At 36.2% G+C, this 12,128-nt stretch overlaps 1 protein-coding gene across 14 annotated transcripts in view; it reads right to left on the minus strand.

The window, feature by feature from the left end:
- PRR14L (proline rich 14 like) overlaps positions 1–12,128 on the minus strand; it is a 121,590-nt gene that overhangs the window by 65,852 nt on the left and 43,610 nt on the right. For all 14 annotated transcript variants that reach the window (XM_037817421.1, XM_037817418.1, XM_037817415.1 and 11 more), the window contains one exon: positions 8,957–9,029. In XM_037817421.1, coding sequence (XP_037673349.1) covers positions 8,957–9,029 — 73 coding nt within the window. The remainder of the gene's footprint in view (positions 1–8,956; positions 9,030–12,128) is intronic.

Below are 12,128 nucleotides of genomic sequence, written 5' to 3' on the forward strand. Positions count from 1 at the left end.
TGTGAGAAATGTAAATAGAAGTATTATGTGGGAAGTTTATAGCTATAAATGGTTATATTAGAAAAGAAAGGCCTCAAATCCGAGACTTTACCTCAAAACTGGAAGAACTAGAAAGAGAAGACCAAACTAAACCTAAAGTGTGGCAGAAGGAAGGAAATAAAGATTAGAGTGGAGGTAAAAAAAAAAATAGAAAACATAAAACAATAAAGAATCAACAAAATCAAAAGTTGGTTCTTTGAAAAGATCAATAAAATCAACAAACCTTTAGCTAAACTGACAAAAAGATAGAGGATACAAGTAATTAAAATCAGAAATGAAAAGGGGAACATTACTACCAACCCCACATAAATAAAAAGGACTATAAGAAGATACTATGAACAACTGTATGCCAACAAATTAGATAACCTAGATGAAATGGACAAATTCTTGGAAAAACACAAACTACCCACATTGACTCAAGAAGAAACAGATCTCAACAACCCAACTGTCAGTAAAGAGACTGAATCAGTAATCAAAAACCTACCAATAAAGAAAAGCCCAAGAACAGATGGTTTCATAGGGGAATTTTACCAAACATTCCAGGAAGAATTAACACAAATCCTGCTCAAACTCTTTGAAAAAATTAAAGAGTTCAAATACTCCCTAATTCATTCTATGGGGCCAACATACCTCTTACTAAAGCTGGATGAAGATACCACAAGAAAAGAAAATTAGAGACCAATGTCTCCTATGGATGTGGACACAGATCCTCAACAAAATACTAGCAAATCAAATCCAACAGCACATTAAAAGAATTACACACCATGATCAAGTGCAATTTATTGCTGGTATGCAAGAGTGGTTCAATATAAGAAAATGAATTAATAAAATAAGCCACATTAACAGAATGAAGGAAACAAAAACTATATGATCACCTCAATTGACACATAAAAGGCAATCTGACAAAATCCAGCACCCTTTCTTGATAAAAACAATTAGAAATCTAGGAATAGAAGGAAACTTCTTCAACATAATAGGGTATATGTGAAAAACCCATGGCTAACATCATACTCAATGGTGAAAGACTGAAAGCTTTCTCTCTTAGATGAAGAACAAGACAAGGATGCCTACTGTCATCACTGTTTTTCAACATTGTACTGCTAGTTCTAGTCAGAGCAATTTAGGCAAGAAAAAGAACTAAAAAGGCACCCCAAAAATGGAAAAGAAACAAAAACTCTCCCTATCAGTACCTGACATGATGCTATACACAGAAAATCCTGAAAAATCCACAAAAAAGATCCTAGAGCCAATGAAATAATGAATTCAGCAAATTCATTACATCCAGAATATATAAAGAAATCCTTCAGCTCAACAACAAAAAGACAACCCAACTAAAATAATGAACTCAGCAAAGTGGCAGGGTACAAGATCAACACCCCAAAATCAGCAGTTTCTATATGCTAACACTGAGCAATCTGAGAAAAAAATTCCATTTACAACCGCAACAAAAGAATCAAATATTTAGGAATAAATCTAACCAAGGATATAAAGGACTTGTACACAGAAAACTACAAATGTTGCTAAAGGAAATCAAACAAGACCTAAATAAATGGAAGGAAAGACCTTGTGCATGGACTGGAAGATTAAATATTGTTAAGATGTCAATTCCACGAAAAGATATTTAGAGATTCATTGCAATCCCAATTAAAATTCCAACAACCTTTCTTGCAGAAATGGAAGTCAATCTTCAAATTTTGGTTATTCAGGGATTAGGGGCCCTGAATAACCAAAGCCATCTTGAAAAAGAAGAATGAAGCTGGAGGACTAACTTCCTGATCTTAAAACTTACTGCAAAGCTACAGTAATCAAAACAGCATGGTACTGGCATAAGGACAAGCATATAGACCAAAAGAATTGAATTGAGAGCTCAGAAGTCAACCCTTAAAGCATTTATGGCCAACTGATTTTTGACAAGGGAGCAAAGACCACTCAAATGGGAAAGAATATTCTCTTCAACAAATGGTACTGGGAAAACTGTCGACATTTGAAGGAAAAAAAAAAAAAAGAGAACTCCTACTTCATATCATATACAAAAATCAACTCAAAGTGGATCAAAGAGGAGGAGGACCTAAGATGGTGGTATAGAGAGGAGTGGAAGCTAAGTAGTCCCCCTGGAACAACTGAAAAAAACAGAAACAACTAGTAAATAATCTGGAATAACTGCGGGGGGACAAACGAGACTGTCCACTCATCATATACCAACCTGAATCAGGAAGAATGCCTGAGATCACAGCATAAAATCTGTAAGTAAAAACTGCGGATCCAAGTCGGGAGACCCCTCCCCCAACAGCCCAAGCTGCAAATTCTTGTGGTGCCAGAGAGAAGCTCTCTCCCAGCAAGCAAATACAGCTCAGCTGAGCTCCAACTGGGGTTTTAATTAGTGAGTGTGAACTGCTCACTACGAGGTACGAATCCCCAGTGCTGTGACCCAGACAAGGGTGGAGATAGCACAGGCAGAGACAGACCACTGAAATGCTAATGACCTCCCCCTGGGGGGTCTATCTTCTCTAGGAGGAAAGGTATGGGGCCCAGCTCTACTATCCACCTTCCAATCAGAACTAGGGAAAAACAGCCACACCTCCTTACACCAGTCAAGGATTATAGGCTGACATGCGCCCCCTGCTGGGCAGAAAAGCACAGAGACCTGCGGCATCACAGGGTGCACCAATTTTCTAAGACACTCCCTCAGGGAAACCAGATACTGAATATTTCTTCCTTCTGGGACCTGAGCCTGTTCTGGTCTGGGAAAACCTGATTGGGGTAACCAAGGAAACCATGCCTAGACAACAGAAAACTACAACCTACACTAAGAAAAATGAAGTTATGACCCAGTTAAAGGAAAATACTTATACTTCAACTGTGATACAGGAATTGAAACAACTAATAAGTCAATTCAAAAAGTTTAGGAAAGATATGGCAAATGAGCTGAACCGTATAATGAAAACACAGAATATACATAAGGTAGAAATTGAAAGTTCGAAAAACCAACTGGCAGAATCTATGGAAATGAAAGGCACAACACAAGAGATGAAAGACACAATGGAAACATACAACAGCAGATCTCAAGAGGCAGAAGAAAACACTCAGGAACTGGAGAACAAGGCACCTGAAAGCCTACACACAGAGGAACGGATAGAGAAAAGAATGGAAAAATGTGAGCAACATCTCTGGGAACAAAATGAAAAGCAAGAATTTACATGTCATTGGTGTCCCAGAAGGAGAAGAGAAAGGAAAAGGGGCAGAAGCAATAATAGAGGAAATAATAGAGGAAATAATCAATGAAAATTTCCCATCTCTCATGAAAGACATAAAATTACGGATCCAAGAAGTGCAGCGTACCCCAAACAGAATAGATCTGAATAGGCCTATGCCAAGACACTTAATAATCACATTATCAAACGTTAAAGATAAAGAGAGAATCCTGAAAGAAGCAAGAGAAAAGTGATCTAACACATACAAAGGAAGCTTGATAAGACTGTGTGGATTTCTCAATAGAAACCATGGAGGCAAGAAGGAAGTGGGGTGATATATTTAAGATACTGAAAGAAAAGCCACCAACCAAGAATCCTGTATCTGGCAAAACTATCCTTCAGATATGAGAGAGAGCTTACAATGACAGAGTTTGTGAACAAGATACCTGCTCTACAGGAAACACTAAAGGAAGCATTGCAGACAGAAGGAAATGACAGGAGTGAGAGGTTTGGAAAACAATTTCAGTGTACTTACAGCAATGTAATACACTGAACAAAGATGATTGTGAATATGATTGAAGGAGGAAGGCTGGCACCATGTGGGACACCAGAACAAAAGACAAATGACAAAGACTGGGACTGTGTAACTCAGGGAAACCTGGGGTGCTCAATGATTGCAATAAAAGGTACAAATATGTTTTTACATGAGATAGAACAAATGAATGTCAATATTGCAAGGTTTTAAAAATAGGGTGGGATTGCGGGGAAAATATAATCAGTGCAAACTAGAGGCTAGGATTAACAGAAACATTGTGTTATGCTTCCTTTGATGTAGCAAGGGCAGTGTTCCAAAGCTAAATGCATATGGGGGGTGGGGTGGGGAATAGAGGAAGGGTATGGGACTCCCGGCATTGGTGATGTTGTCTGACTCTTTATTCTACTTTAGGTTGATGCTATCTTTCCTTTCATCGCTTTCTAGCTATCAAGTTTTTTTTTTTTTTTAATTTTTGTTTTTGTTTGTTTGTTTTTCTCTCTCTCTTTTCTTTTACTTTTTCCTCTCTGCCTTCTTTGACTCTTCCTCCATCTTTGTGGAAGAAATGGAGATGTCCTTATATAGAGAGTGCCGATGGTGCTGAATACATAAATACGTGACTATAAGGGGAACCAATGACTGTTTACTTAGGACAGAATGTATGGTGTGTGACAAAACCATCTCAAAAGAAATGGGTTGAAGAAGAAACCATGAGGGCACTATATTGAGTGAAATAAGACAGACACATTAATGCAAATATTGCAGGGTCTCACTGATATGAACTAATTATAATATGTAAACTCATAGACATGAAATATAGGTTACCAGGATATAGAAATGAGTCCATGATTAACTATACAAATATTAGTAATCTCTCTCACAAACTAGAACAAATGTATGTCACTATAACTAGAAGTTAATAATAAAGGCATATAGGGAAAAAATATATACCTATTGCAAACTATATACTACAGTTAGTAGTATTTTAACATTCTTTCATCAACAGTAACAAATATACTATACCAAAAGTATGAATCAATAATGGAGGCGGGCGTGATTAGGGAGGGGTATGGGAGGATCTGAGTTTCCTTTTCTCTTGTCTTTATTTTTTTTCTGGAGCAGTGAAAATGTTCTAAAATTTGAAAAAAAAAGTTAATTGTGTTGATGGATGTGCAGCTGTATGGTGGTGCCGTGGGCAGTTGACTGTACAGTTTGGATATTTGGATAGTTGTATGGTGTCTGAACAATCTCAATAAAAAAAAAGTATAAGAAGAGAATATTACAAAGAACTTTATACACATAAATTTGAAAAATTAGGTGAAATGGACCAATTCCTCAAAAAAAAAAAAAAAAAGGATCAAAGACCTTAATATAAGAGCTAGAATCATCAAATCACTAGAAGAAAACATAGGGAAGCATCTTCAGGACCTTGTGTTAGGCAATGGTTTCTAAGACTACACTCAAAGCAGAAGCAACAAAAGAAAAAATAGATAAATGGGACCTCATCAAAATTAAAAACTTTTGTGCCTTGAAAGTAAAATGCCTTGAAAGTAAAACAACATCCAATACAATGGAGTATTTGGAAACCACATATCTGGTAAGAGTTTAGTATCTAAAATATATTTAAAAAATCCTTCAACTCAACAACAAAAAAGACAAACAACCGAATTAAAAAATTGAGAAAAGACTTGAATAGATATTTGTCCAAAGAAGATATACAAATGATTTCATACCCACTGGAATGGCTACTATTCAAAAAACCAAAAATTACATATGTTGGAGAGGATGGGGAAAAATAGGAACACTCATTAATTGCTGGTGGCAACATAAAATGGTGCAGCTGCTGTGGGAGACAGTTTGACAGTTCGTCAGAAAGTAAGCACATAATTACTATATGACCTGGCAATCCCATTTCTAGGTATATACCCCAAAGAATGGAAGCAACTCAAGTCCCCATCAATTGATAAATGAAAAAATAAAATGGGGTATATATACACAATGGAATATTATTCCAGGAATGAAGTTCTGATAAATGCTACAACATGCATGAACCTTGAAGACATCATGCTGAGTGAAATAAGTCAGACACAAAAGGACAAGAATTGCGTGATCTCATGGGTATGCAATAATTAGAATAAGTAGACTCACAGAGTCAGAATCTAGAATATAGGCTACTAGGGGATAGGGTCTGGGGGTAGGGAATAGGGAGTTATGGCTTAAAATGCACAGTGTTTCTACTGGGGCAATGGAAAAGCTTGGGTAATGGATGGTGGTGGTGATAATAGCACAACGTACGTGAAAGTAATTAACAGTACTGAATTATATATTTGAATGTGGTTAAAGGGAAATTTTAGGTTGTATATTTGGTATTAGAATAAAAGTTAAGAAGTGAAATCTCAAAATTCTGGAATACGATGGTAACCTGGATGTTCTATGAATGAGACATTTACATAGAGAAGGAAACAACACACTGAGGGGAGATGTAGTTGTCCAGGTTTGCTTATGAAAAAACTCCAGTGCAGGGGATCCAAATTCATTCCTCAGCCGAGTTATAAATTACTAATAACACTGACTTTTGAGGTACTCCATTCAGAATAATCAAAAGTTAATATAAATAAAAAACTATGCAAAGCACTTTACAGAATGCTCAACAGTGTAAACATTTAATAAAAAAGGTAGTAGTACATTTGATTTCATCAGGAAAACCTAAAACTAAAATACTCAGGTCTAGGAGCTTTGTTCTGGTGTAGTGAATATATTTTGGAAACTAGGGCCCCTGGAGAGAGTAAACCTGGATTTCTGAGAAGCATCACATACTTTTCAAGTGGTACTAAACAATACGGTAGTAGATGCTTGACCTTGGCAAAGCAAGATGAAATGCGGCTAATATAGCAGGAGAGCATGTCTATTTGTTTTACTCAAATCCACTTGATAACTTTCAAAGTACAATTTAACAAGTAGTTAAAGGGCAAATTTAAAAAAATGTAATGGGTTACAGTTCCACAATTTCAGTTATTGTGAAATATAACATATATATAGAAAGGTGATGACTCTCAAAGTACAAGGTAGCTAAAAAGCAAATTTCAAAGAATGTTATGGGTCATAGTTCCATCATGTCAGTTATTTCCTTCTAGTCATTCTAGGACCCCAGAAATTAAAAAAAAAAAAAAAAAATTATAGGTAGAGACAGTATTCATAATCCTTCGTTAAATCCTATCTTGTCTGTTACTACCCCTATCTCTCGTTTAATCACTTTCTCAATCTTCAGGGATATCTGGGCAGTGACCACCCTGACTCATTCATATTTAAAAGGGGTGTCAACATTATGAGGAAAGGGGATGCATCTGGTTGATGGTCTTGAAGAGGCCATTGCCTCTGGTTTTGGGACTTTTCTGGTATAGGAACACTCAGGATTATTTAAGTTTCTGAAAAATAAACTTGGTGAGTGAAACTTTTCTAGAGTCTCTAATAGGAACCTAGGTATTCTTTAGTATTTTCAGGACTACTATTGATTACAGCTTGGCATACTGTGGCCATTTGAGTTGCAAGTAGTGGTAGTGTCATGTACTGCTTGCCCTCCCAGCGCTCAATTCCTTCATAGGGCTGCCCTCTAACTTGCTATGACTGGCTGTGACTTTGGACAGCTGAGCTTATTTTCTCATGTGTAACCAAATGGATGAAATAACATATTACAGTTAGGCACTAGGTCATTGCTACTAAACACTTTGGTAAAACTGCCCTTTTCAAGCTCTCCATATCAAGCTCAGAACCTTACACATGAGTTTGGAGCAAAAAAAAGTCAAATAATTAATTTTACCAATTTAAGTTCTTCAAGAAGAATGAAATTAGGATAGGAAGAAAAGTAGTACCAAGTGGTTTATCTGAGGGCACTTTTAGGAAGCACTCATCTTATCCATGTTGACCAGCATTTTAGATAGAGAACAGCCAGATAAATTGGAGATAACAGATTTCCAAGTGGAAAATAACTCTGGTTCTCCTATATAAAAGGTCAGTTCAGTGGTAAATGAAAGTGAGTTTTGTCACACAAACAAAAAATGGTAAGATGTGAGTGAAAATATACCAAAGACTGAATCTAGCAATACTGGAGCCCCACCCAAAAGATCACAACAGTAGCCTAAATTGCATCCCTAGTACCTTCCCAGGCCCTAAGTACGGGTGAGACTTATGTTCAAAACTACATCTCTCATCTTCAGAGCAAGGCCCTTTAATCAATACTGAACAGTGCTAAGCCTTTGAACCAGAGTGAAAATCTCTAGCAGCAGGAAGCAGGCAGATGAACTGGGACAAGTATCCTTTTTCATAAGAACAATTTGTTCTTCCTTTTCAGTCCAGGCTGCTCAGAAGCTGAGGGGTAAATCTGATTTTCTATCATGGGAACAAAATGCTCACATAATTTAACATATTTGCTCTATCTTCTTTTTTGGGGGTTCTGATTATTTTCTATTAACCTTAGCTGTATATATACACATGGTCCTCTCTGAGGTTACCTAAGATTATTTTTAAAATGAAATGAAGTATAAAATAAAACAGTGGCTAGAAAGTTGCACCAAAAGTCAGCAGCAACCTGGGGTTGGGGAAGGTGGTGGTGGTAGTGATCTTGGGGTAGCCACTCTCTCTCTTTTTGGACCTCAGATTCCTCAATCAATCAATCAAGTAAGCCATCAACCAACCAAAGTAAAGGCAATTTCTCAGATGCTTATATCCCACCATTGTTTTGAAGCAAAATGAGGTAAGAGAAATGAAACTGCTTTGAAAACTCTCAAAGGGACCTGGAGTGAACACTTTTCTTCTATCCCTGGCCCACAGAACACAAATGAGATGTACTACCACAGGGCTGAACTATACTGGGTGAATTCTTGCCACATCCAAGAATTGTGGTTAGCACTTCCAAGCAGACAGTTTAGTTTTATAAAATAAATAGAAGAATGTGCATTAGCAGTAAGGATCAGACACACTTTCACTAGGGACTCATTACAGGAAAAGTCGGAGGTAAGGCACTGTTAGATGAATCCTAAGGGTGTTCAAGGACATCTAGGGTACTACCAAAAATAATTTTGACAGTTAAATCCATCTTGCATGGCAGGCACTCTTACATTCCCAGTATAAAATGGAGACTGTGAACTAAAGCAGCATGTGAAATAAGTGGAAAAGGGAAAAGATTTGTGAGAAATACCTTTGCTCCTTAGTAAATCTTCAGAGAGGTCTGTGCATAAAAGTTCTTTCCTCGACTGCATCAGGAGGTCCTCCTACAGTAAGAAAATCCAGGAGTCAGGAAGGATTCAGAAATATCTAAGCTAAGGAACATTAATTATTCTTTAAGAGGCATCTTTATGACTCCAGGGAATTTGCTAGCAATCACAAGTATAAAGAACTGAAGGAAGCCTCTAATTTTTAAAAAACTTTTTACTTTGAAATAATTTCAAACTCATAGCCTAGTTGCAAAATTAATGGAAAACTCATACAGAGAACTCAAACATAATACTGCCCTACCTATATATCGATTCACCAACTTTTTACATTTGGTGTATAGTTCTATTTATCTATCCTCTAACTGTCCGTCTATCCATCTGCGTATTTTCTAAACAGCTGAGAGTAGGTTGTATATATTGTGCTCCTTGGACACTTAATATTTCCATGTACAATTCATAAGAATAAGGATATTCACTTACTTACGTAACTACCTTTAGACACTTATTAAGTTCAAGAAATGTAACACTGATATAAAGCTTAGAATCTATATTCCAATATTTTCCTGATGTCCTTTTTTTTCTTTCTTTTTCTCCTCAAACCTCATATTTAAGTACGTGTAATCAATAAAAACTTCCACTTCTCCGGAACTTGAGCTTGAAAAGCCAAGTTTTCCAAGGTCTGCAAAATAATAGAGGTTTAAAACATCAATCTGCCGATCCAAATAAAATCCTAAAAATATCTTCTGACTCAAGAAACAAACTGTAATGTCATTTTAATTTCATTTAAAAGGAAAGTATCAGAAAATCAGACGTAACTTAGTCCTTAATCATTCTAGATTTTTTAAAAGAGCTTATCATACATCCATTTTTTTCTAATCTTGTCACAAAGGTTTTCATCCAGCCCTCTTCATCAGAGTGGGGGTGGGGTGGGGGGAGAAGACCATCAATGGCAGCTAGTTTCCTACAACAGAAGACATTCAGAAAAATGGGAAGGGGGAGGGACAGAATGTGTATATCTTGGCAGCAATGGTGTGGAGACCCTTGAGGTAAGGGCTCTATCAGGTTTATTAGCTGGGAGGCTTTGATAGACCAAAGACTGTTTACACTAAACTTTCCTTCTTTTCCATTCCTTCTCAACTCTTCTACTGGTTACTTCTTTTCCTCTGCCCTAAGGTTTAAAAAAAAAAAAAAAAAATCCACATTGATTTAATTGGTAAGTACAAAATTCTGACATAGCACTAATCTAAAACTACAGAAAAGTGAAAGTATTGCTATACCTTTTTATTATTTTTCACATAGTGGCACATTTAATTTTTAACAATGGCCATGTTAACAACCAGCTTAAAAAATTCCTTAACAGTTAAACAGTTTTAACAGTTACTGCTAAAAACTTAACAGTAAATTTTTTTTTAAATAAGAGACATTATAGGTTTACAGAAAAAACATGCAGAAAACATAAAGTTCCTATATATATGACCCCATTATTAACATTTTCAGTGTTATGGTAACTTTGTTAGAATTGATGAGAGAATATTATTACAATTATAGTATATAATTATATATACACACTATATATAGTATATATATAATAATTGTTCAATTATTATAATTGTACTATAGTTTATATTAGGACTCACTGTTATGTTGTTTTTTTTTTCCCCTTAACTTTACAGCACTTTTTCTTTAAAACTATTTTAAAACAAGCCAAAGCCATTTGGGCTCTAAGCAAAGGTCCATGGTGGAAACAGAACCCAGAAGGAGGGGAGGGAAGACACGGATGTACACAGACAGGAGTAAAATACCATCACTGGAACTAAGAAATCAGGACCAGAATGGACTGTCAGACCCAGAGCAAGATAATTCTATTTTTTTTATTGTAACTTCAGTGTGGAATACTTTTGAGCAGTATGATCCCAAAAACAAATATCTCCCTGATAACTCATGTGTAACACTACCATGTTTGACAATTAGTACAGAGTCTAGCATGATGCTGGATTGAATTTATTTGTAAATGGGGAGAAGAGAAGGAGTACTTACCATAGAAGGATTGACCAAATTACAAAACCACCATTTGGCAACCATCACAGAAATACTTATCTCAAACAAGAATCATCAACTAGTGGTTAAAAGTTTTAAAGAGAAACAAATATTTACATAGTATTTTCCCACAAGATACTTAACTAATTACAAAGGAAAAAACAGTAACTTAATAGAAACCTGGCAGATTCCATTTGAACAAGTGCTCAAGGTTCACCTTCCAGAACAAGCCATACCAACACCACCTGCCTGTTGACGGGATGAAATGAGAACCAACATCACTTCTGTGGGATTCCTGCCCTTCAAATGCATAACCAGAATCTAACCATGAGGAAACATCAGACAAACCCAAATTGAGGGAGACTCTTTGAAATGTAAGGCTATACTTTTCCAAAGTATCAAGGTCACGGACTGAGGAACTGTTCCAGATTAAAAGAGTCCAAAGAGGTATCACAACTAATGGATCCTGGATTTACCTGAACCAGAAAAGCTAAAAATATTTTCTTTTCTCTTGCTACAATGTATATCAGTGGGACAACTGAATAAATTTTAATAAAGCCTGTAGTTTAGATAACAGTACTTAGACCAGTGTTAATTTCCAGATTTTGATAAATGCAGTGTGGTCATGTAACAGAATGTCCTTGTTTGTTAAGAAATACACATCAAAGCATTTAAGTATCATGTCTGCAACTATACTCTCAAATCATTCAGAAAAATAAGCAAATGTGGTAAAATAGTAACATGTAGGGGAATCTGTATGAAGGGTTATATGGGAATGCTTTGCACTATCTTTGCAACTTTTTAAAAAAATACCAAATTATTTCAAAATAAAAAACTTTATTTGTAGTTATAATTGATCCTTTCTCTAAAACGATACTACCCTCCTTTTTCCAGCTCTCAGGATAAATGTTTGAGGTGTGAGATTAAATGCTGTGTCGGATACTCTTTCAGGTAAATACTCTAAAGGCAGAGTGCTGGAGCAAAAAAATTATGGGATTAGGAGTCAGACAGTGCTGGGTTCCAATCCCAGGACTCTCATCTACTAGCTACATAGCACCAAGAGCAACCTCACAGGTGACTATCAGAATAAGTGGGACCACAGAAAACACCCAGCAAGAT

The sequence above is a fragment of the Choloepus didactylus genome, chromosome 23, assembly GCF_015220235.1.
Source record: "Choloepus didactylus isolate mChoDid1 chromosome 23, mChoDid1.pri, whole genome shotgun sequence".
Lineage (NCBI taxonomy): Eukaryota > Metazoa > Chordata > Mammalia > Pilosa > Megalonychidae > Choloepus > Choloepus didactylus.